This window comes from Scyliorhinus canicula, chromosome 15 (genome assembly GCF_902713615.1).
Source record: "Scyliorhinus canicula chromosome 15, sScyCan1.1, whole genome shotgun sequence".
Taxonomy (NCBI): domain Eukaryota; kingdom Metazoa; phylum Chordata; class Chondrichthyes; order Carcharhiniformes; family Scyliorhinidae; genus Scyliorhinus; species Scyliorhinus canicula.
In genome coordinates this window covers 45,176,120-45,202,918 of record NC_052160.1, presented here as the reverse complement: position 1 = coordinate 45,202,918, position 26,799 = coordinate 45,176,120, and the positions used below count along the sequence as shown (strand labels likewise).

The window sequence follows — 26,799 nt, the reverse complement described above, 5'->3', positions numbered from 1 at the left end:
AGAAGTCTTGGGACTGTTCTCCTTGGGGGGGGGAAAAAGAATAAGGCTGAGAGGAGATATGATAAAAGTATTAAAAATCATGAGGAACCTGGACTGAGCAGATAGGGGAAACTATTTCACTGATGAAAGGATCAAGATTGAGAGGGCATAGATATAAAATAATTGGCAAAATAAACCAGCAATATGAGAAAAAGCTTTTTTACACAGCAAGTGGTTACCATCCGGAATTCAATGCCAGAGTGTGGTGGAGGCAGGGTCAATTTGAAGCATTCAAGTGGGAAGAACATGATTTTTGAAAATAACCAATCTGTAGGGATATGGGAAGAAGGCAGGAGAATGGCACTAGGTGAAATGTCCACTCGGGGAGCTGAATGGCCTACTTCTACACTGTAGCAATTCTGTGAAGAAGCTGCCATGGTTACCAAAAATGGCAGAGCATGCTTGATGGACAGAATGGCCTACTCCTTCCTCTTTCCCATATTCTTCTCCACGCTGCACAGTTATCACAAATTATTGCAGTTTGGTATTGCAAATACCAGCTGGTGCAAGGAATGGAGTGTGTGCGTAACCCCAGGTTAGTAGGTTATATTTATTCATCAGCTGCCTTCTGAGTATTTAGCTATGCTGCTGAGCACGGTTCTCAGCTAATGTTTTTGTTCTAGTCTGGAACATGCAGTGTACTTCAGTTCGGCAGACCTGTTGCCCTCTAAAATTATTTTTTCCAGCATTACTACAATTTAAATGTTTTATGAGATCATTAACTAATGTGTCCACTTATTCTACTGCCAGATATCATGAAATCAAAAAGTGTCCCAGATTTTTTGAAGAATGACAAACCAAACATTCGCAGGCCTGTGAGGACCCTGAGGTCGAAGGTGAGTATTGAGCACCTCTACATTTTTTGATCTGACTTTTACAGCTTTGCATGCTCTCATCGCTCCGTTTGACTCTGGAAATTCAAGTAATTAATTTCCAATCAGCAAGCAACACCCAAAATGGTGGGAAATGGGTTGAGTTGCTAGGGAGAGAAACAAACTAAACTATTGACAAATGGTCTTCTCTTTATGATGAATATTGTGTGCAAGCCCAGTTAAGATGAGCAGAGCTGTGTCTAAAATATTGGAATAAACATTATGGGTGGGATTTACCACCTATTCACGGCGGCGGGAAATTCTGATCCCAAGCCCGCACAGGGGTTTCCTGGCGTAGAAAGGTTGCTGCCAACGGATAATTTTGTTGACAACTGGTGGGCTGCGTCTGCTGCCAGAAATCACGCGGCGGGGTGCTCGGTAAATCGTGTCCTATGTTATTTGATGCCAGCTGCATTAGTGGGTTTCACTCAGGAGCTCAATTAAAATTTGTATTAGGCTTCTTGGTTAAAAAAATGGAAATAGTGCAGAACCAGGGGTTTAGCTGGAATGAGGAACTTCAAATTAGTATTAGTAAAGAAATTGCACTGGAGAAATTAAAGGGATTAATTAGGGTCTTAAGAGATGTCGGATACGTTGGTTTTGATAATCCACAATTCTGTAGATATTAGAATGGTTCGAGTGGATTGGAAGGTCTCAAATGTGACTCCACTGTTCAAGAAGGGAGAACGAAAATGGGGAACTATGTGACCAGTTAGCGTGACAAGTAGTAGGGAAATGCTCGATTCTATACCCAAGAAATAGAAGCAGGAGTAGGCCACCAGGCCCTTCATGCCTGCTCCACCATTCAATATGATCATGGCTGCTCCTTTTCTGTGCCATTTCCCCATAGTCCTCTATTCCTCGGCCTATCAAATATTTATTCACCTCCACTTTAAATACTTCTAATGATCCAGCCTCCGCCCTGTCCAGGGCAGAGAATTACAGAGGCTCATCACTCTGCGAGATTAAATTTCGATGCATCTTAGTTTTAAATGACCAGCCCCTTATCTTGTAGCTATGTCCCCTTGTTTGAGATTCTCACTTGTGAAAACATCTCACCATCTACACTGTCAAGCCCACTCAGGATCTTATATGTTTGAATAAGGTCACTCTGAACTCCAAGGAATATAGACCCAGACTACTTAGTCTCTCTTGATAGGACAACATTCTCTTCTCATCCCAGGAATTAGACTGGTGAATCTCCTTCGGACTGCCTCCAATGTTACTATATCCTTTTTTAAGTAAGGGGACCAAAACTGTACACAGTATTCCAGGTGAGGCCTCACCAACACCCTGTGCAATTGCAACAAAACCTCCCTGTTTAAACTCCAACCCCTTTACAATAAAGGTCAAAATACCGTTTGCCTTAACTACTTGTTGGGCCTGCCTGCTAGCTTTTTGTGATTCGTGCATTAGAACACCTCATTTCCTCTGTACTTCACTCACCTGCATTTAGTCTCTCTCCATTTAGATAATCTGCCTTTTGATTCCGCCTACCGAAGTGCATGATCTCCCACATCCCCACATTAAACTCCATTTGCCAGGTTTTCACCCAGTCACCCAATCTATTTATAACCCGTTGCAGAATGACAATATCCTCATCACAACATGCCCTTCCACCTATTTCCGTATCATTGGCAAATTTAGAAATCTTACACTCTGTTCCTTCCTCCAGGTCATTAATGTAAATAGTGAACAATTGCAGGTCAAGAACTAATCCCTGCAATACTCCAGTAGATACATCTTTCCACTCTAAAAAAGACCCATTTATTCCAACTCTCTATTTTCTATGTGACAGCCAGTTTTCAATCCATGCTAACACGCTTCCTCCAATTCTATGGGTGTTTATTTTATGCACCAGCCTCTTAAGCGGCACCTTGCCAAATACCTTTTGGAAATCTAAATACACTGGGCTGGCTTCTCCGATTTTGCAGCTACGTGCCGATGCCAGTGTTGGAACTGTGGCAATTTATGACGCCAAAATCGGCGCCGAACCCTCACCGATCCTGGGACTGGAGAGGGGCTAGCAGCCGCGCTGGGTAAAACTCCCAGCTCCCATGCCAAAAGTGGCTGGAGAATGCCCGGGTCCATGGCCGCGCATGTGCACAATGACAGTGGTCGCGCCGTCCAACATGGCGTCGGCCGTGCACAGACACGACCTGCCAAATACTGCGCCACAGGACAGCCGCTGGCCATCTCCCACCAATCCCCACAGCCCTTGTGGAAGCCTCCGCTGGCCAGCAGCATGGCTCCCAGCCAACTGTGGAGGTGCTGGACACACTCCGCGGCTGCCATGCTGGGTTCCCGACCTCTCAGACCATATATCAACTGCGCGGTCAGGAACACAGGCTATTGGAGGCGAAGCTTTGGGCGAGTGCCTTCCAATGACGCACCAACGCCGTTCCAACGGCATGCGACGTGGTGACTCCATTTCAGAGGGAGCAGAGACTAGAAAACCGGCATCAATACGGCTCCGCCCCTGATTTGGGCGTCAGAAGGGATTATCCGCCCGATCGCCGATTACGATATCAGCGTCAGGCAACGAAGAATCCCACCCACTAATGTTGTATTTTATATTTTCCCCGCGTCTTGACTGTGATAGAGAAAATCAAACAGCATTCATTAGGTAAGCAATACTGAACTTTATTCACTAATTAGAACTGACTGCTAGCAGTATGGCTGAGATTTGGAGTCGGAAAGCAGTCAATTACAAACTGCTGAGTCCGTCCCAAGTCTGCGGTATTACAGAAAAAGAAGGCGATTCTTATACATTATAGGATCAAGATAACATGAATACAACTTGGATAGAAATTTGATCGAAAGTAAAACATAAGTAATAATCGTTACAATGGCGTCACCTTGCTGACCTTTAGGGGAATGGAGTTTCATATCATTATCTTGTCTTTGTTTTAAGAAAGGGACAAATTTGTTTACGTGCAGGAAGAGACAGTTTTTTTAGCTTATTGTATATATTTAGACTCCTCTGGTCTCATGACGAACGCGTCTTATCTGAGTGTTAGAGTCAGCCAGTTCTTGGTTGACCTCGGATGTTTGTATCTGTGCCTTAGGTTTAACAGCTTCACAGCGCCAGGGTCCCAGGTTCGATTCCTGGCTGGGTCACTGTCTGTGCGGAGTCTGCACGTTCACCCGTGTGTACGTGGGTTTCCTCAGGGTGCTCTGGTTTCCTCCCACAGTCCAAAGACATGCAGGTTAGGTGGATTGGCCATGATAAATTGCCCTTACTGACCAAACAAGTTAGATGGGGTTATTGGGTTAAGGGGATAGGGTGGAAGTGATGACTTAAGTGGGTCGGTGCAGACTCAATGGGCCGAATGGCCTCCTTCTGCACTGTATGTTATGTTCTTATGTTCTTTGTAATTGGGATTTTTCTAAGTTCTACCATGTTATTTGTAATCAGCATGATCTGATATCTCAGAGATATTTGCAATGTCTTCCACGGTGAAGACTGGTGCAAAAAATGTATTTAGCATATCTGCCATTTCTTTGCTTGCTGGTATTAATTCACCAGCTGCGTTCAGTAAAAGTCCCAAATTTACCTTAGCTGCCTACTTCCTTTTTATATATCCATAGAAACTCTTACTGTTTGTTTACACTGTATGCAAGTTTTCTCTCAAAATTTATTTTGTCCCTTCTTATTTAGTCTTGCTGCTGAATCCGAAAAACATCCCAGTCCTCTGGTCTACCACGATCTTTTGCCACTTTGTCTATCCTGCTTCTCAATTTCACAGTATCCTTGACCTCTTTTGTTAACCATGGATTTTGCCCCTCTCTCATGAAATCCCTCTTTGTAATTGAGATAAACCTCTGCTGAGCATTATGAACCAGCTGTTTGAATATAAAACCATAAGATATAGGAGCAAAATTAGGCCATTCGGCTCATCCTCTCTGCTCTGATATTCAATCATGGCGGATATGTTTCTTATCCCTATTCACCTGTTTTCTCCCCGTAACATCTGACCCCTTGTTAATCAACCTATCTATCTCTGTCATAAAGACACTCAATGACTTGACTTTTTGCGACAATGAGTTCCACAGATTCACCACCCTCTGGCTGAAGAAATTCCTCCTCAACTCAATTTTAAAGGATCGTCTCTTCAGTCTGAGGCTGTGCCCTTGGGTTCCAGTCTCTCCTACTAGTGGAAACATCTTCTTTACATCCACTCTATCTAGGCTTCTTGGTATTCTGTATGTTTCAATGAGATCCCCCCATAACCTTCTAATACATCAAATACAGTCCCAGAGTTCTCAACCGCTCACCATATGACAAGCCCTTCATTCCCGAATCATTCTTGTGAACCTCCTCTGAATCCTTTCCAAGGCCAGCACATCCTTCCTTGGATATGGGGCCCAAAACTGGCTGCTCACAATATTTCAAATGGGGTCTGACCAGAGCCTTATACAGCCTCAGCAGTACATCCCTGCTCTTGTATTCTAGGTCTGCCACTGCTCTTCTACTGACCTGCATCTTAACTTGTTTACCCAGTTCACCTGAGACAACTCCCCCCTCATACCATTATAATTGCCCTTATTTAAGTTGAAGACTCTGGTTATGGACTGTTCATGCTCAAACTGTATGGAATTCGATCATATTGGGGTCACTACTCCGTAGGGTAAGATCCTTTATTAACCCTTCTTCATTACACAAAATCCAATCAAAAATAGCCAATTCCCAGGTAGGTTCCACAATGTACTGCTCTAAAAAGCAATCCCTGATGCACTCCAAAAATTCTTCTTCTATGCTATGCAGATTAAAATCTCCTAAAATAATTGCAGTTCCCTTCAAACATGCTCTTGATATTTCCCATTTATGCTATGACCTCTTGAGAGGTCACATTTTGAGGGTCCATAGACTACTCCCACCCTTGTCTTCCTTCCCTTACTTTCATGATTTCAACCCAGATTCTACATCATGTTCCACTGCCTTTATATCAAGACTCAGCGCTGCTCTGAAACCTTCCTTGATTAACAACGCTTCAACAACCTTCTTTCCTCTTGGCCTGTTCTTTTGGATCATTGCATACCCTGGAATGTTGAGCACACAGTCCTGGTCACCCTGCAATCATGTTTCTGTAATAGCTAATACAGTATACACATATATTGTAATATGTGCTATCAATTCAGCAGTCTTGTTGCAAATGCTTCATGCATTCAAATAAAGAACATTTAGTTTTGTTTTTTTACAGTTGTTTACAACTCTGGATTTGCTCTATGTTGCATATTTTTATTTCATTTCCTGCCCCGGGCTAGTCAGACTAGTGACAGTCGAGTCCCCCTCAGTATCCTGTGCCACCGCTCACCCTGATTTTTTAAACCTTCCATTCTTGGAACCCACCCCCCTGCTAGTTAGAACTCTTGTCTCAGTCCTTGGTGCAATATAATGTTCATATGATCTGTCCCTACCTGTTGTTTTCTGTTAACACTCAGACTGATCACTAACCTGCACTCCTTCCTTTAACTTCCTAATTTTCCAAGCAACTGAACCCTCACCCCCACTCTTTTTAGTTTAAAGCCCTCTCTCCTTCCCTAGTTACATGGTCCATAAGAACACTGGTCCCAGCATGGTTCAGGTGTAGGCCGTCCCAATGGTGGGGCCCCTACTTTCCCCAGTACTGATACCAATGTCTCAAACCAAAAGCTACTTCTCCCACACCAGTCTTTGAGCTACGTATTCATCTCTCTAATTCTATGTTCCATTTGCCAATTTGCACGTGGCTGACGTAATAATCCAGAGATTATAACCTCGGAGGTTCTGTTCTTTAATTTAGTACCTATCTCCACAAACTGCCTATGTAGAGCCTCCTTCCTTGTTATACCTATGTTGTTGGTGCCTAAATGGACCATGATCATTGAATCCTCCCCCTCCCACCACACGTTTCTATCCAGTCCAGAGCAGATTTCGCAAACCCTGGCACCAGGCAGGCAACACAGCCTTCGAGATTTTCTATCTTGGCCACAAAGAATAGTGTCTATTCCCCTGACTATACTATTCCCAACTACGACTACATTTGTCTTTACTCCCCCTACTTGAACTGCTCCCTGAACCATGGCGCCATGATCAGTTTGCTCATCCTCACTACAGTCCCCTCTCTCGTCCACACAAGGAGCAAGACTCTGTTGGACAAGGACAAGGACTGAGGCTACTGGAGTGCTATCCCTTGGATCCTGCTACCTGCCTCACTTGACGTCACACAGTCCTGTCCCTGACCATTGACAGAATTTAAGGCAGTTAATCTAAGGGGTATGACTGCCTCCTGAAACACTATGCAAGTAACTCTGCCCTCCATGATGTGTCGCAATGTCCAAAGCTCAGACTCCAGCTCACTAACACTGAGTCGAAGTTCCTCGAGCAACAAACGTTTGTGACAGACGTGGTTGCTATAAACCACAATGGGGCCCACCAGGTCCCACATATTGCAGCTACAACACATCGCCTGGCCCTGCATCCCTATTTTATTTCATTATAATTTATTTAATTTAGAAGTTCCATTTGTTTTTATTTATACCAATAACCTTCCAGCAAGTTGTGTTTCCCCACATGGCCTTCACTTCCAAGTCAGAAAAGTAGAAAAGAGACTCATCTACCAGTGATACCACACAGACATGTTCACTCTGTACTGTAGGGCTACTGAAACTTATGCCCCAGCTCTCCTGCCCTGGCCCCCATCAGTCCCCACTGACCCAATCAGTTGCTTTCTCTTACCCTGCGTCACTTTGAGCTCCTGACATCACCCCAGGAGCTCCACCTCTGTATTCAGTGAAGGTTTGCTGCGCTGCTCCGATCAGCTGCTCCCACCAGGTATGCTCTTTCTCTGGCCTCCGGTTCTCTTTGCATGTATAATTAGGGTCACGGTCACAGAACACTTGGAAAATCATCATAGGACCTCTTTTTATAATCAATAATCAATTTAATGGTGGGGGGGGGGGGGCAACCAAATTTAATGCATCCAATTTTGCTATTAATACAAAGTTAGAATCACATAGAATGGTTACAGCACAGAAGGAGGCCATTTTGCCCATTATGTCTGTGCCACATCTACAATAAGTATTTAACTTGCACTCCCCAACCCTTTTCCTGTAGCCCTGCAATTTTGTTTTCCTTCAGGTACTTATTAATTATTTTTGGATGGAGAAGTGTCCAGTGGTGTTCCAAAGGGCTCCGTGTTGGGGCCCTTGCTGTTTTTGTATAATTAATGATTTAGATTTAAGTGTGCATGACCGGGGCGGCGCAGTGGTTAGCACTGGGACTGCGGTGCTGAGAACCCGGGTTCGAATCCTGGCCCTGGGTCACTGTCCGTGTGGAGTTTGCACATTCTCCCCATGTCTGCGTGGGTTTCACCCCCACAACCCAAAGATGTCAGGTTAGGTGGATTGGCCACACTAATTGGCCCCTTAATTGGAAAAAAAATAATCGGGCACTCTAAATATATTTTTTTTAAATGTGGATGACATGATTGGGAAATTTGCTGATGACACACAAATTAGCCATGTAGTTGATAGTGAAGAGGATAGCTGCCAACTCCAGGATGATATCAATGGTTTTGTTGAGTGGGCAGATAAGTGGCAAATAGAATTCAATCTGGACAAGTGTGACATAATGCATTTGAGGAGGGCAGACAAAGCAAGAGAATATTTAATAAACGGGAAGATATTAGGAGGATAAAAGCAAATTACTGCGGATGCTGGATTTCTGAAAGATACTAGAATGGGTTGAGGAAGTGAAAGACCAGGAATACGTGCCCGCAGGTCCTGGAAGGTCACTGGGCAGGTGGACAAGGTGGTCAAGAAAGCATATGGAATGCTTTCCTTTATTGGGTGAGGTACTGAATACATAAGCAGGGATTTAATGTTGGAACTATCTCAAACACTGGTTAGACCACAGCTGGAGTTTTGTGTACAATTTCGTCACATTACAGGAAGGACATAATTGCTCTGGAGAGAGTGCAGAGGAGATTTACAAGGATGCTGCCAGGGCTTAAAAATTGCAGCAATGAGAGATTGGCTAGCCTTGAGCTGTTTTCTTCAAATTAGAGGAAGCTAAAGTGTGATCTAATTGAGGTGCAAAAGATTGAGGGGCCATCGATTTAAGGTAATTGGTGGAAGGATTAAATGACTGGAAAGATTAAATGACCCAATCAGCTGCTTGCTCTTGCCCTGCATCACTTTCTGAATCCTGACATCATCCCAGGAAATCTGTTTTTACCCAGTGTGGTGGGCATCTAGACTTTACTGCCCAAGTTGGTGGTTGAGGCTGAAACGCTCAATTCATTTAAAAGTTACTTGTATCTGCATCTGAAATGCTGTAACCTGTAAGGCTATAAAACCATCTGCTGGAAAATGGGACTAAAATGATAGGATAGTTTTTTCTTCATTTTTCTGGCCAGCGCATACACAGTGGGCTGAATAGCCTCTTTTTGCACCACACCTTTTCGATGATTCTATTCACTTCCCTTTTGAAAGCCACGATTGAATCACCACCCTTTCAGGCAGTGCATTCCAGATTGTAACCACTCACGATGTAAAAAAGGTTCTTCCTCATGTTGTCTTTGGTTCTTTTGTCAATCACTTTATATCTGTGTATTCTGGTTCTCAACCTTTCTGTCATTGGGAACGTTCTCTATTTATTCTTTCTGGATCTATCTGAAAACCTCTTCTTAAATCTCCTCTCAACTTTATCTTCTCAAGAACAAACCTTGGGTTAGGTTGGAAAATAATTTGTGAGGTGGATACAAAGAGATATAGACAGATTGAGAGTGGCCAAAGGTGCATTGGTCTAAGACAATATCTTTAGATAAAGCCTTGGTGAGACCTTATTTGGAGCACTGTATAAAATCTTGGGAGCTGATCATTTGAGCTCATCAAAGGTTCACCTGACTGATTATTGGTGTCAGGTGGTTGTCCTGTTTAGAGGTTCAGTAGACTAGGGCTATATTCCCTAAAGTTGAGGGGAATGAGAGGTGATCTCATTGAAACCGATAAAATTCTTAAAGGGCTCCATAGGGTTGATGCAGGGTGGATGTTTCTCTAGCTGGGAATTCTAGAACTAGAGGTCACAGAATCAGAGGTCAGTCATTTAGTACTGAGATGAGAAATTCTTCACTCTAAAGGATTGTGAATCTTTGCAATTCTCTTCCAGAGATCTGTGGATTCTGTTGTTGAATATATTCAAGACGGGGATTAATAGATATGTGGATACTGAGGGAATCAAGGAATATGTGATAATGCAAGAAGGTAGAATTGAGGTATAAGTTCACCTATGATCTTAATGAGTGGTGGAGCAGCTGCCCTTTCAGTTCAGTATGGGACTGAACTCCCAGCCAAAGGTGCTGCATTTCAGAGTCTACTTTGTTCATTACAAAGTCTCGATGCCTCACTGAGGAGTTTCCAGTCCAGAGATTGCCAATCATTCATTATTACTTAGTTTCCTCATTTCCAGGTTTTTAAAAAAATTGATCTCTGGCTGTGGATGAAGCGGGCAAGGTCACCCTTATTTCCATCCCTAGTTGCTCTGAGCAGATGATAGTGAGCGTTTATTCATGAACTGAACTATCCATCACTGGTGACACTGCCTCAGCCTTAGTTCTGGAGCTGCCTGTCACTTCGACTTGCTGTCAAAGCTGGATGAACATCCTCAATCTCAAGGTTGCACTTTACTCAATCACACTGCTTTGATCAGCTGATTTTCCTCCTTTCAACTGCTGTCTGGAACCCAGGTTTACTGTGTCAGATATATTATCTCAGTGTTGTCAGGTGCGATTTTCAATCCAATCTCTCAGACTTTCCATTACTGACAGTAATAGGGTCTATGTTCTGCTGTTCCAAACCCAAATGATATATTGTAGGTTGTACCCTTGTTAGATAACCAATATGTTGTGCTTTATTACATTGACCATGCGTCAAAGGTATCACACTGTCAGTTTGAAAGTAATGCTTTTGTGTATTTTTTTAGTCTAATGTGAAAGCCTAGTCTGTTTTTCCATAGAATTGCCATATCTGCAGTTGTTTTATTTGCTTCGTCTCCCTCAGTCTTAAATAGGGCAGGTCAGTTGGGAAAGTCGAATGGTACTTATACCAGGTTTGCTGTTGTCTTGGTATCAGGATGGTGAATGCATTGGGCGTGATTTTGTGGCCGTGTTGCCCTCGAGCGAGAGCACAATGCGGCTAGTACATGCTGGGAGAGGCCTCGCGTGATCGACCCAAGTCCCGCAAGAAGCCAGAATCCCGCCCAAAAGGGGTGTGACCAAACGACACAAACCTAAGTAGGTTTTAAACCTACTTGGGTGCGTTTGCCCGGGATCTACCGGCCTCATGGGATCTACCATCTTCCCTAGGGAGCAGCAGCTGGGCCCCGTTCAGTACTAGTCCACAAATGTGGACCAGGCAGAATAACATCCGGGGGTGGGGGTGGAGGGGGTGTCCCACGGGACATCGGAAACCCCTAGCTGGTCTGGGATAATGCAGGGTGGCTCCCTGGATCGTGGGCACCTTGGCAGTGGCAGTGCCAAGGTGCCCAGATGTCGCTGCCAAGCCAGCAGGAGCACTGCCAAGGTGCCAGGGTTGCAGTGCAGGGGTGGCACTGCCAAGGGTCAGGGGGCCATGGGGTCAGGGATAGGAGGGTGGAGGCGGGGGCTTGAAGGGTGGGGGGTGCATGGCAGGTAAGTAGGGGCCTTTGCTGGGGGGGGGCAGGTGGAGGTCATGGACAGGAGGACCTGTAGAGGGGGGACCCCGTAGTGGGGTGTCCTCACTTGGGGATGGGGGGGTGAATGGGGTAGTGCGTATGTGTGTGGTTGTGACATTGCCTATGGGTGGGGGTCTGGACCCACAAGTTCACTTCGAGATCGGGGCACCCTTTCAAAATGTGTGGGCGAAACCGGCGGGAAGCTCCCCAGGGCCCAAAAAAGTGACTAAGTGTCATTTGATAGTGGTGGGGAAGTCGCCGGCGGAAAATCTCTGAAAAACCTACAACAAATGAACTTAGAAATTTTTCCATTAAATACCACCTATTATCTTTGAAGGTCCTACCGTGTCTCATGTTCTGCTGTTGCCCGTTGCATGGAAGAAGCATTTTCAAATGATAAATTGTAGGAATATTTTAGTGCCTTGTGTTTGCTTGCATGGAGAATATCAGATTGTGACTGGGAGGTAGTGAGAGATGATCTAGGGCAATGAATGCATTACTCAATGTGAATCATAGCGTCTTGCTATGGATTGATCCCATGCAGTTAGTTAATGCTACTTTGTGACTGGTGACTGCTAGTTGTTTTGGGACTTTTAATTCCTTTATCCACTCCTTTATTCTCCACTTCTTGGCTGAGGTCAAGAAATAGTTATATGTGGTTGGGGTGAGGCATGATTTTCCGCACCCAGTTTCAAGAGTGGAACGGGACCAGAGCAGAAAATCCCGTGGAATCCCCGAGAAGTGATTTACGCCTGCAGGATTGCCAGTAGCAATTGGTGCCTTCCCGCGATGTAATGGGAATCCCAATATTGAACACAGGACCCCCATTAGAAAGCATTTAAATGTAATTATAAGGTCTCTACACTTGATAATACCCCCCCTCACTCCCCGTTAGATTGTCCATTCACAATGGCATGAGAGCAGGCCAATGTGAATCACGACAGGTCTCCAATGGAGTACATCTGGTAAACAGAACCCACCAGAGGAGATCGCGTGTGTGCTTGGCTCAGGGGGAGAGGATCACGGCCAGGTATTGCCCCTGGAGGATTTAAAACCCAAGTTGCTGGGACCACCAGCGTGACATTGTGGATTTTTCTTTCTATGCTGCTTGCAGTACGGAGGAAGCCACTATTGGGGCCAGTAGCTTCTATGCCTTTTGTTCCCGCCGACTGCCACACTCTGCAAGAAAAAAAAAATTCCCCCCCTCACCCACCGCACCAGAGAAGGACTTGCGATCAATACAGCTGATTCTAAAAATTAATGATCCATAATTGCCTGACAAATTCTTTTTGAAATTTTCCACACTACTCCACAGCCCCCATTGACACTCTATTTCACTCAAACACCACCAAAGTAGTTAAATCTAAACGGTGAACCTTCTCTCATCTATGCAACTTCTATATACCCTGGTTTTCGAGATAATGGCATTTCTGAACATGTTACTGCAATTCTGTCAATCGATACTCCATATTTTTCAGTAATATCTTCCCTGAACCTTATTGTTAACAATCAAAGTTCTTCTACTGCTCCTTATAACTCAGTTGGCTTTTATGCAATAACTGCTGTGTGGCTCCACTGGTGCCTGTGTAAATTCATCATCACTTTCTGGGGTTTGCACTCTTTCCCTTTGGCTCGCCAATCATACCCACATGTTCTGATCATGTTCAAAGATGGTAAGCTTTTGGGTCTCCTTCTTTAGCACCATGTCAATGGTTCTTAACATCGATCTGGAGACTTGTCCCTTGATGGCCATTTTCGGGGTATTGGACTCGCCTGTGCTGTGCGGACTGGGGGGGGAGATGGATGCTGTCGCCTTTGCTTTTAGAACATAGGAATTATAGGAACTAGGAGCAGAAGTAGGCAATTCAGCCCTTCAAGCCTGTTCCACCACTCAATCAGATCATGGCTGATCTCTTCCTAGTCTTAAACCCACCTCCCTGCCTGTTCCCCATATACCGTTAACTAGTTTTTTAAAATCCAAAATATATCTATCTCCTTCTTGAAACCATTTAATGACTCAGATTCCACTGTACTATGGGGCAGCAAGTTCCACAAATTCATCACCCTCTGCGAGAAGTAATTCCTCCTCATCTCAGTTCTAAATCTGTCACCTCTCAACCTATAACTGTGACCTCTTGTTCTAGATTGTCTCACAAGGGGGAACATTTGGTCGACATTTACTTTATCAATCCCTTTTACTATCAGATCTCCTCTCATCCTTCTGAACTCCAGCGAGTATAAGCCCAAACTGTTTAATCTCTCCTCATACGTCAACCCTTTCATCCCCGGAATCAATCTGGTGAACCTCCTCTGCAGTGCCTCCAAAGCCACCACATCCTTCCTCCGAGAAGGAGACCAAAACTGGACACAATACTCCAGATGTGGTTTCACTAGCACCCTATACAATTGCAACACTTCTCTACTTTTAAACTCCAGTCCTTTTGCAATAAACGCTCATACTCCGTTTGCCTTAATTACATGCTATACCTGCATACCGACTGTCTGCGATTCATGAACAAAGACACCCAGATCCCTCTGCGCAGTCACATTTTGAATCTGCTTTTCATTTAGATAATAATTTGCCCATTTTTTCAGCCAAAATGCGTAACCTCACATATCTACATTAAACTTTATCTGCCTAAATTTAGCCCAATCTACTATCCTACCTATATCCGTCTGTAAAATCTTTATTTCCTCTTCATTGCCTGATTTCCCACCTATTTTAGTATCATCCGGAGAATTTGATATATTACACTCTGTCCCTGCTTGCAGATCATTTATATAGATTGTAAACAGTCGAGGTCCGAGACTGTCTCCTGTGACGCCGCATGAGTTACATTTCGCCAGCCAGAGAAGGACCTATTTATCCCGACACTCTGCTTTTTGTCAGTCAGCCAATCTTCAATCCAATCCACTCTACTCCCATCAAAGGCAGGTTCTGCTGGGATAGAAAGCTTCCGCTTCGCCTAGTGCCTTGGCCTGGTTGGTTGACCTTTTTATACCTGGAAAAAAAAATCAAATACACTGTTAGGTGATCAGTGGAGCGATTCTACGTGAGGTGGCAGCTATTTCTCTCAAACTGCAAAGAGTTAATTACCATTAGCTGTTGGGGGGGGGGGGGGTTGATTATGGGACTAGGGTTGATTGTGGGACATGGGGGGTTATGGGGAGGAGGGTTGCATGTAGCTGTAGCTTGTTTCCCCTTTTTCTCTATCCCTATCTCTAGGTTTCTCTATCTCTATGGGGCAGCAGGGTAGCATGGTGGTTAGCATAAATGCTTCACAGCTCCAGGGTCCCAGGTTCGATTCCCGGATGGGTCACTGTCTGTGTGGAATCTGCACGTCCTCCCCCTGTGTGCGTGGGTTTCCTCCGGGTGCTCCGGTTTCCTCCCACAGTCCAAAGATGTGCGGGTTAGGTGGATTGGCCATGCTAAATTGCCCGTAGTGTCCTAATAAAAGTAAGGTTAAGGGGGTGGGGTTGTTGGGTTACGGGTATAAGGTGGATACGTGGGTTTGAGTAGGGTGATCATGGCTCGGCACAACATTGAGGGCCGAAGGGCCTGTTCTGTGCTGTACTGCTCTATATGTTCTGTGTTATTAGCACGCCCATGTTTGAACTGTTTTCAGAGTTGTGTTGTAGTGTTCTTCAAACTTTTTTTCCGGGGACCCATTTTTACCAACCGGCCAACCTTCGCGACCCACGCCGGCCGACCTGCGCGACCCACCATTTTCCCTTACCTGGTTTGCTGCTGACAAAAATGGAGGAAATGGTTTTGGGTCTCTTTGGCCCTCGTACACGCTCCTCCAATGGAACCTGTTGGGATGAAGGTGAAGTCTTCCAGTGTCGGAAAGTATGGAGTCTCCATCTGTCCAAAGTTCTGAATTTTTTCCCTGTTAAATTTTATCAAATAACCCCCACCTGAACTTGTAAAAAAATAAAATAAAAAATAAAATGAGTAAAATAAATGAAAAACATGAATAAAACCCCCCCCCCCCCCCCCCCCCCAAACTTGTAAAAAAAAAAAAATGAATAAAAACCACTACAGAACATGTAAAACAAAAAGCTGCAACCGTTTAAAAAAAAATAGCGGCCGCACTGCGCATGCGTGCCCAATTATCGGCCGAATTATTTTTTTTAAAAAACATGTTCGTGGCCGCTTGCAGCTGGCGTTATGAAAAGGCGGCTGCTGTGCAGGGATTTGCGTGATCGGGGGCTCCGCGACCCTCCCGACACCCGCCCGCGAGTCGTGCCCCCGACTTTGCATAACACTGGTTTAGATTGTGTTATCTATGAAATCTTCAATGAAATAGAAATTTTTTTTAAAAATGAGCGCATGAAAACAATTATGTATGAAACATGGAACAGTTCAGCATGTGTGATTATACCAGATTGAAACTTGCATGTAATTCATGGTTCCTGCATGAATTGTTTTATTCCTTTGAGATTTGGGTGCTACTGGTTAGGCCAGCATTTATTGCCTATGCCTAATTGTCCTTAAGAAAGGCACTATTCAGACTGACAAACTCCATCTTGCTTGATGCCAGTAGTATGTGTTGCAACAAAGTCTGACTTATTTCATGTATGTCTTCTATCGTAATTTTTGAAAGATCAGAGACTGATGCACGTTGTATCATTTCTACATTAAGGGATAGATTTACTCCCTAAATTTTATTAATCGTGTGTTACACTCAACTCTCAACAGTAATAATTTAACCAGGATATTTAATTCATTGACTGCAATCCTGTATGTATTCTGGATAAAAGCAAGCGTCATGTTTTTTTGTGGTGAATAAGACTGGCTAAAATAACATGGATAAATTGTTTCCCTTTTCCTCTATAGAGTCTGAAAGAAGGTCTCACAGTGCAAGAACGGATGAAGCTTTTTGAACCCAAGGACTAGAGGATTGCTGCATTCAACATTCCCTCAAGCCATGGCTATTCTCTCTTCAATTAAATATAGACTGCCTCACATAGGAATCATTAATCTTATTGGGAACAAACATCTGGGGTTCATCCTGACTATGCTCATTAACCCATAATTGAAACTTAATTAACAATCATTTGCAATCCATGTCTTCAAATTAAACTTGACCTATGTTCAACACCAATGATTCCCTTGAGTAAAATAACCAAAAATTGTTTTAAAACCTGGAATTCTTTCTGCCTGTTACTTTTAGGAAAATTCCTATTTTCTACACAAAGTAAAGCTGACTTGGCTGTCCATTACACTTGGGGCTTGTTTATTGCCCAGTCTCCTAAAAAATGGATACCTTTCAAGTGGTGCAATAGTGAGGCAGAAAGGAGGTGTCATGGCTCACTGATCCTATTTTCCTTTTTGTTTCTGGCAAGGCATCCAGAAGGCAGCCTTGTATAGAACTCCTTCCTCCCTGATCAGAGCTTGAAGAGAAGTATGCAGCATACACAAGACCCAATGAATTGACAACAGGCCATGGATCATTATAGGATTGCTTTTTGCTACTGTTCTTAGATGGCAGGCTCTGACAGTGTGGCCATTCTCACTGATGTTGGCCTAAAACCAGCTTGGACTATCAACCCAAAGAGGTCAGAAGGATGGTCGTGACTGGGAGGGAAGGAATGTTGGTGGCCAGTGAAAGAGGAGCTGTCCAGCAGCGCTGCATGGTTTAATGTGGTGTCAGGGTGTGCAGTACATTTTAAATATTTGTCTTGGTTGCAACCCGCAGCAATTTATAGCCTAGATTCTCCAATTGCACCTAATGTTGCAGAGGCTTCAAGCAGGTGTTGAATCCTTTGCATATGTAAATAAGGAGCCTATCTCCTGCCTCAGGTATGGGTGCTGGGAATCCTGCTATAGTCTGCTATATCCAAGGCTGTTTAGCACCCAAAAAAAGGTAAACATCACGTGCAACAAAAGACAAATGTGATAGCTTTAAACCCAAACCTAATTCATGTATGTGAATCAAAGTTGAGTTTGTTTCATCATTCACCTCCATAAGAACTGCTCTTTAATAACTAAATTGACAAGCTCATTGAGGAATGGAAATTTTAAATGGTGCAATAGCGTCACTGAGGCTCACCCGTGGGGAAATGTGGAAGGAACTTAACTGTCACAGCTGTGCTTGAGCAAGTTTTGAATTTTCTCACCTGTGATGTCCCTGATCTGGGAGTGCTTACTGTTGATGGGTGCCATTCCGAAAGTGAAAAACCCAGTTTGAAAGAACAACAATTATGCAAATTAGTTTTGGCTTTTATTTTAAAAGTAGAAAAACACAAACTTCCCTGTAATATGTAAGAGTACAATGTATGCAACAATGGGCTTATGCCCTTAATTATATACATGAAGTATACACGTGCATGTATCATTTAGGACTAACGTTTCACGTGGCAGCTGGAAACATTGAGCTACTCCAGCATTTGACACATCCATCATGTTAGAATTAGTCTTAAATATATTTCAAACTGAAATCAACACTTCAGTTTATATACAGGACGCAAAGAACACAAAGGATTATAGAAAATACAGCACATGCCATGCAGCTTATTTGTGACAGGACTGCTTGCCAGGACAGATGGTTTACTCTCAGCCCATCTAACCTCATCGAATTTATTCGCCCTCCGTAAATGCAATGTTCCCGAGGCTGTTTTGTTCGAAGGATCACATGCAAAAACGGAGATAAAAAAATATTAATTGTAGTGAGTGATGATAAATATGCAGACTTTGCATCAAATTGTGCTACTGAACTCTGTATATATGTGGTTTATGTGCAGCAGAACCAGAGTCAAAAACTGTTCCACCTTTTTTTAAAAAAAAAGTACTTTCTAAAAGACCTCTATATTTGTCCTCCGTCTGTTCTGTGAAGCAAACTTTAGTTTTTAAAAGTTTTTATTACAAAATGTAACTTTACCTGAGAGTAGATGCACAATTGTCAGTAATATTACATTTAATGAATGTTATTGACCTGACAACTTGTTTATTTGCTACTGAATTGTCTTTTTGTAACTTAAGGCACTTAATTATAGTTAGGAAAATGGAAGCTTGTGCTGACTGACTTTCACATTAAAACACTGATTTGACTAGAACCACCAGTACTGGCATCACTGTTAATCTCTTATATGTTACAATGCCATAATCCTTTCTTCAGAAATGATTAGCCAATTTCCAATGATGACAACCCTAACAAACATCATTTGTAGGAGTTGAAGCATTCAGCCCAAATTACTGATTTCAATCTTTCAGCCAGTAGTTTAATAGCAGCAGAAGCACAGCATCCATCTGATGCAATGCCAACCTTCAGATATCTTTTGGGTGCTACATTATCTATAAAGCACTTCAAGACTTTGAGGTCATGAAAAATATAAATGCAAAACGTCTGACACCTACTTTCCAGGCTGAAAATTCCAGGTTTTTTCAAGTTACTCAACTTTGCCACTGAAGATCAGACTCCTGGCTTTTCTTTCCAATAACAACAGTGCGCAAACATCTCCCTTGTTCCTTGGTGTGAATTAATATCTTTCCATCGAATTGAGATGATGGACTTGCAGCAAAATCCCTTGTTTCTTGATGACTAGAACGGAGGGCTAAATAATTGTTGCAATTTATGTTCGAGTTACTACCAAATGGTCTTCATAAGCTGGCTGGTTTCCATATATAGATTTATGTCATAGTAGTCGTTAGTTCATTCTTTTCACATCAACTCGGGAATTCCCAGGGCTCTCTTTTCTCCCAACTTGTTTAAAAAAAAAACAATCTCCACCTATTGTCTAAATTCATGTTTTGTTGACAACTGTATGTAATGGTAATGCCTTACAATGTAATGGCTGGTTTACTACAACAACTTGCATTTATATAGTGCCGTTATCATAGGAAAATATCCCAAAGTGTTTACACATCTTGACCACCTACCTCCATACTTTATTGATCAGCAATATTTTTCATTTCTTCACTATCTTTTCATGCCTCCTTCAAGTCTAACGAAATATCTAACAGCTCCACCCAAAGTTCTTCACCTGTTGACATTTTCTGTCCATCACCTGACTCAAAATGGAATTCAAATTTCTCAGAATTCACCTTGTGCTCAGTTATGAAATATAATCACCTACACAAAGATAATGCAAATACACCTTCCCTGAACAGGGCAAAAGAGAATGTTTGTTGCTAGATTATTTTACTTATTTATTCATGGGATTCTGACTAGACCAGCATGTACTGCCATCCCTAATTGCCCTTGTCATCTTTTTGAACTGCTGCAATCCATGTGTTGTAAGAACACAACAATGATGCTGTTAGGAAGGGAGCTTTAGGATTTTGACACAGTGACAATAAAGAAACATTCTGCTTAAAATGTATGCTCTTTAAATTTACAGCTTTATTTCAGGTGCCACCTGGTTATTTGGACGGCTAGTTTCAAAACAATAACCTATTTGTGCATTTCCCTTTACACTCAAATGTGCTGCTTAAAAGGCACAAATTCTTAAAGGCTATTTTGATAGGACAAATATTTGGCTATGTTAAATTAAAAAGGAGTAATAATCCTGGACTGAATTGCATTAATTTTAGTATGCTGCTGGTCTCAGCAGTGTGGTGATGAGAGATGTGGATGCTTTCTCAGAGCAAGGAAGTTTCCCAGGTCTCAAGACATCAGCTATGGATTTGCAGTTAGACACGCCAATATTTAAAAGGACAGAGTCAAAGCAGTGACAGGGGTATGTTTCAAATTTTGAGGATAAAAGTTATCAGCCTTGGTTCAGTGGTCACACTTTTGTCTTGGAGTCAGGGTTCAAATCTTACTTCAGACTTGAATGCATATTCTAGGCTAACTGTGTAGAAGCACTGATGGAGATGAGTTGCAATGTTAAACTAAGGCCTCAGCTTTTGTTTCAGGCAGACATGCAAGATCCTAGGCCACTATTCCCAGGAGAGATGGGGAGGTCTTCCAAGGTCTAGGCCAAGATTTAGCCCTTAAATTTAGCCCATCATTAAAACAGGTTATCTGGCAATTTAGCTCATTGCTACTTATTATGTTTTTACTTTCTTTCAAACAATGTGTTTTAGAACAAATAATGATTTGTCCAATATTGACCAATGCACAGTGTTTTGTAAAGTTAGTACATGTTAGGTATGTAATGCTTCTTGTGCTTACTGTTATTGTAACTGATGCACAATCTGTCCTCTTCTATCCATACTATGATCAACCAGTGCAGTGTGCTGATATCGGCACGCAGGCAAAGCAGGAGGAATGCTCTTGGAAATTTAGAGAATACTACAAAAGGAAGTTGTTGGCTCCGGCTTAATTAAACTGCCAGATATTGGTACAAGTGCTATGATCCACTACGGTGTAGCAATGAAAGAATTCAGAGAATACAGATATGGGACAAAGGCAGACACAGACTTTTTCCATATGCACAACAGTTTGTTTAATTCTAAACAGTGTTTTGCCACTTAATTCTTTGATCTTCCTGATTTAGCAATGGTTCAAGAATTTTTCAGTCACCTTTATTCTTTTGACATTTTTTGCAAAACAAAACAGTTCTGGACATAGACTTCACTAATTTGGGAATTATAGCCTAAAGTTATTGCAAATATTTTTCCATCTCTTCAGGTAGAAGTCAAAGTTGGGAATGGAATGCCTTCCATTTCTGTTTTCTACTGTCACTATCAAGGACTCATGGCAGCACAATCAGATTCAGAATAAAGTTCCCTCCACTGTGCCCAAACAGCTACTTTAGTTCTAAACTCAGAGCAAAGACCTTGCATGGCGAGACACCATTCTGTATACTGTCAGTACCTCAGGAGAAGTCCTCCTTAGTTAAATTACAGGTTGTTCTATTCACTAGAGGGGGAAAAAAGTGTTGACTGCTTCAATCTCCATTTAGTTAGGATGCATTTAGACTATTGTAAGGAACCTCAAGTTTAAACCTTGCTTCCCTGTGTAATCCCCATTATGTTCCGTTATGTTCGATTCTATAATTCTGCAGACTTCAGGTTTAATCTGAAACACCCCCAGTCTAATGTGCTTTTTGGACTGGCCCACGCACTCCCCTCAGTCTGGTGTGCTGTGTGGCATAGTCCAGTGATGTCATTTTGATAGACTTGGCTAGCAGCCAATCAACTCTTCAGAAATTCCAGGACTTGTCCAGTTCTCACTTTTTTTAAAATTAAAATTTAGAGTACCCAATTCATTTTTGCCAATTAAGGGGCAATTAGTGTGGCCAATCCACCTACTCTGCACATCTTTGGGTTGTGGGGGCGAAACCCGTGCAAACTCCACTGGGACTGCAGTGCTACCATTGTGCCACCATGCTGCCCTCAGTTCTCACTGTTGATTGGTAGAGTGCTTCAGAAGATTCTGGAAAGAAGAAGGCCGACTCCATTTTTGTTTTCTGTTCTGCTTGGACTGGGTGAGCGTCAAAACCTGTGTCCCTTCCTTTTATCAGCTTTATGCCCGGCAATTTAAATGCATTCCAGCCAGCCTGTGAAAGTTTAGTATCCGATTAAGAGAGGACAAGCCGTCTTTCTAGGCAGCCTGTAAAAGTTCCACTCCTGATCAAGAGGCTTGGGAGCTAAATCAGATATCTCTCATCTGATGATTTGTGACTAAATACGTTCTTCTTTCTGCACAACATGTGGCAAATAATCATTTCCATTAATTAAATGTGAAGTCAGAGCTCTCAATTCTCTCTCACCTGGATTCTTTCTGAAGGTTCAGGTAAAGACCTTTCTGCAGGCAGAGGGGCTGTTTGAAAATCCGTTTAAAATTCCCAGGTTAAGAATCTTACATTTAAGTTGGTATGGTTGATAGCCCATCTGGTGGACGCAAGTTAGAATTGAACAGACCTGAGGGGGATCTTGTCCAAATCCCAGGTCAGTAAAAGCGAAAGAGACTGCCCAAAGACATTGTACAGCCTGCGGGTATTAAATTAAGGCACAATCTAGATGGCCCGAACCAAGTGTCTCAAGAAGATCACTGACTATAAAGACTACAACCTCAGCAATGAAGATACTCATCTCTCATTCCCTGTTTAATCCCCATTATTTTGATCCTTCCCTATCTCCATTGTGAGTCTGTCTTGTGTGTGTATGGGTGGAGGGTGGGACAGTGTTAGGGGAATAATTAGATTAGTTAGCACACCATTGTTCCATTATATGTTTATATCTTGTTATAAATAAAATTATTAAGTTTTACTTACAAATCTGGTGCCTATAAGTCATTGGAGCAGTCACGGGTCAAAGATCTCAGGAATACATTCACTTGTGTTGGGACTCCAGGGCGTGTGGGGCTGGAATTTACCACACACTAGCCCAGGGTGTTGCAATGCTATAACTAGCATTATGTACAACAGTTTAATTTTGCTCTAATGCTGGAAAGTTGCAAGCATAAAGGCATATTAAAAATGGAAATGAATGGATAGAATAATGTAGGGTGAGGGGCATTAAGCCGACCATTTGCCTTTCATATGATTTTATTGATGTATGCTGATTGCCCACATGAAATACAAGCCAAGCCCAGTGTCAGGGAGTGGAGCAGAAACTGCAATGAAATATAATGCGGGTCCATGGAGGTTCGATCTTCCTCTATAAGAAACTACTTGGCAATAATTTAAAACTTGCAATCTAAAAGCTTTAATTTGGGTTCCTCCATTAGTTGGGTGACTTTGCTTTCTATTGCTGCATTTAACCCAGATCAAAGCACAGTATTCTAACCAATAATATTAAGCCCTTTTCTGAAACATCGTGAACAGTTCAAAAATGTAACAAATTTTAAAACTAGAAGTGCAACAGCTACACATGCTAAAACTAATACTTCCATTACACATGATTACTGCAAACTATTCTCTTGCTGCTGTCAATCTACAGTACTGTTAAAATCAAAGCGAAGTGAATAATCTGGTGTTAAGAACCCAATTTTTGCAAGAACATAAATCATATTTCTATAACCTCAAACCCTTCAAATCAGAACTATTTAATTTTTGTCTGATTACATAAGGGCACTATAAAATATTTACAACAGCTTGCATTTATAGAGTTCCTACACAATTCACATTTTCAGTTTTTAAATGCATGTGTCTTAACATATGTTGTTCTGTCATTCATCTTTTTCTCACAAATGCAAGTGATTCACAGAAATGTAGTTCCAAGGTCAAACATTTATCCAGTTGAAATTGAGACATTTTAAGTATTACCTGCCCGTTTCCAATAGTACTGCCAAAGGACAACAGCAGAATCCATACTGAATCTAATGGGTTTCCATTCATCTTTGAGGAGAAAAGCTGTACTTTGCTGGATCATATTCATTCCAAAGTTGTCCAAATTCTTCTACAAATGCTTTCACAATATCAGTGTTTTCAATTATAATTACATTTTCTTTATTTCCAAAAATGCCCTGGGCACTCCAGTTCAAAGATCCAGTTACAAGGGTCAATCCATCAATTAGTGCGAATTTGTGGTGCATGTAGTTTGTATCCTGATCATGTCGGACTTCTATACCTGTCAACAAAGAGCAATTTTAGATTCTCTTCAGTTAAATTGTATCATTAAATCCTCTCTGAAGAACAACAAAAACTTTTGGGCAGCTTATGCTAGTGTGCACTGACTTCACAAATGTATGTTTGTTTTGTGATACATTTGTCAACTGTACTCCACCCAAATATGCAATTCACATTGGTACGGTGGTCAGCAAAAAAATAACAATGCACTGGTCGTAGCAGAACACCACATGCAAGCAATGAGCATGAATCATTAGAACAATTGCAAAATTGCTGATTGTACATTTATGCTCATGCCCATCTCATGTTTGGAAGTTATTTCATTAATATTGCAGACCATGAATCAACAGCCAGAACAGAGTACACTAGAAGCATAACTCGTCGAGCCTGTTCACCATTCAATAAGATAATGGTAGATCCGATTACGGTCATAACTCAATCTTCCTGCTTGCCCGTAACTTTCAACTCCCTTGTGGATTAAAATTCTGTCTAACTCAGCCTTGAATATATTCACTGACCCAGTCTCCACTGCTCTCTGGGATAGTGAATTCCAAAGATCAAAAAGTTCACAGAAAATTGCTCTTTGATTCAGCATCTGCCCTATCAAGACCCCCAGAATCTCAATAAAATCAATGTTGGGTGATCAGTAGGTCTCACAAATAGGTTTTGAGTCTTGCATGGTTAAACAGTGTTTATTAATAACATATAACTATGCACACATATTGGCTCGAGCCAAGAGATAACGCTAAACTCGTCTCTACAACGTTCTCTGTCCAATCCACAATTGACCCTAATCCCAGGTCATTTGTACATCATGCAGGCGAACAATTGAATAACTGGGTGTGGCGTTCACAGAGGGAGGTGGGTCGCTTTAAATTCTAATTCCCTTACCTGCCCTCCTGAAGGTGCCGACCTGTGAGCCCGCCAACGCCATGTAGTCGGAATCGGTAATGACCCGGACCCGCACACCACGGCCATGCACCGCCAGCACCGTGCTGCTCAGCTCCAGGCTAGATATGGTGAACACGCAGACATCAAGTGAGCAGCGAGCGCTGAGCAGCAGGCGGGTGAGGCAGCTCAGTGCGCTTTCCTGGTGCGACAGGCCGCAGCTACAATGGCCGGGACTCGACAGCAGCAGTGGGCGCACACAGGTCACCGGCGCCGGGAAGAAAAGCACCTGTGCCGGCCGCCGCTCACGAAGCCGCTTCAGGTGAGAAATTAGGTAATAGAGTCCTTCGGCTGCTAGAGAAAGGCCGACCACCACAACCAGGCCTCGCCAGGCCGACACAGCCTTTAATAACATGGAGCCCCTTTTCACCGAGCACAAACCGAAGCACGTGCCGCGCGCGCCAAACTCTCGCAGGACGCCTGACGTAAACACGTCAATAGAAATCTGAACGTTATGACGTAAAGGCGTCAACCGTGGCGTTCAATTCAAGATAACCGGCTTTGGGGAGGAAAATGGTGAGGATTTTTCCCATAAAACTAGATGAAACATATTGTGGAGAAATGGCCACTAGTAGGAAAAGTGGAACACCATTTTATGTATTTATTCACAGGATGTTGATGTTACTGGCTAGACCAGCATTTATTGCCTCACCCTAATTTACTTCTTGGGTGAGGGTGAGCCATCTTCTTCAACTGCAATGGTCCATGTGAACACCCAAAGTGCTTCTTGGGAGGGGGTTCCAAGATTTTGGGCAACAACACTAGGGATTCTATGACTGAAAGAACCGTAATACAGTTCCAACTTGGAGAGGAACTTGCAGGTGATGCTAGTCTCGTGCACCTGTTGCCCATGTCCTTCTGGGTGGTGAAAGAATGCCTTTGGAAGGGTGTCAATCAAGCAGCCTGTTTTGTCTTGGGTGGTGTGAAGCATTTTCAGTATTGTTGGAGCTGTATTCATCCAGGAAAATGAAGAGCATTTCATCACACTCCTGACTTGTGCCTTGACCAAGATGGTGGACAGCAGGATTTGGTGAATCGGGAAATGAGTTATTGCTTCAGAATTCCCAGTCTTTGACCTGTTCTATAATATTTATATGGCTGGTCCAGTTCAATTTCGGCTCGATGGTTAACCCCCTTCCCCAGAAATTTGGCAATGGTAATGTCACTTGGCAGTGGCTAGATCTTTTGTTGTTGGAGATGGTCATTGCCTTGCACTTATGTGGTGCGAAAGTTACTTGTTATTTATTAGCCCAAGCCTGAATGTTATCTCGGTGAGAACTGGGGGATCTCGGTGTCCTTGTGCACAAATCGCTAAGTCAATACACAGACACAGCAAGCAGTTAGGAAAGCAAGTAGCATGCTCATTTTCATTATAAAGTGGTTGTGGTGAATGTGATTCACACTATATATAGTTGCCAATATCACTCCATGTATATATGTTCGTTACCTACCCGTTGTAAGATCAATGTTGTGTATAGTTGCCAATATAACTGTGTATATATGTTCACTATCCACCATTGTAAGTGCAGTTGCACTATCCGACCACCAGGGGGAGTTGCTCTGGGAGTACGCAAGAGTTTGTACTGGGCTCCTCCCTTGGCTCTGCCCAGGACTCCTCCCCCTGGGACCGATGTATAAAGATCAGTGCCTTAGAGCCAGCCTGCAGTTCATCTGAAGTTCAACGACGAATAGGCTGGCTCTGTTGTAAGTGTATTAAAGCCTCTGTTCAAATCCAACTACACGTGTTCGCTGAATTGATGGTTTCATCAATTTAATACACTT

The 26,799-nt window shown here is 42.8% G+C and overlaps 2 protein-coding genes across 3 annotated transcripts in view; one reads left to right on the top strand and one right to left on the bottom strand.

Moving 5' to 3' along the window:
* The window catches only part of LOC119979096 (protein outspread-like), a 295,919-nt gene extending 275,801 nt beyond the window's left edge, over positions 1–20,118 (top strand). For both annotated transcript variants that reach the window (XM_038821092.1, XM_038821093.1), the window contains exons 23-24: positions 790–875; positions 16,448–20,118. In XM_038821092.1, the coding sequence (XP_038677020.1) occupies positions 790–875; positions 16,448–16,507 (146 nt within the window). In that variant the 3' untranslated portion in view covers positions 16,508–20,118. The remainder of the gene's footprint in view (positions 1–789; positions 876–16,447) is intronic.
* pld6 (phospholipase D family, member 6) lies at positions 18,042–25,441 on the bottom strand. The gene is made up of 3 exons (XM_038821098.1): positions 24,961–25,441; positions 23,767–24,070; positions 18,042–18,224 (listed from the first exon to the last, which is right to left on the bottom strand). Exons 1-2 carry the CDS (start codon positions 25,370–25,372, stop codon positions 23,835–23,837), a joined length of 648 nt encoding a protein of 215 aa, XP_038677026.1. The 5' UTR covers positions 25,373–25,441; the 3' UTR covers positions 18,042–18,224; positions 23,767–23,834.
* Positions 25,442–26,799: the final 1,358 nt, after the last annotated feature.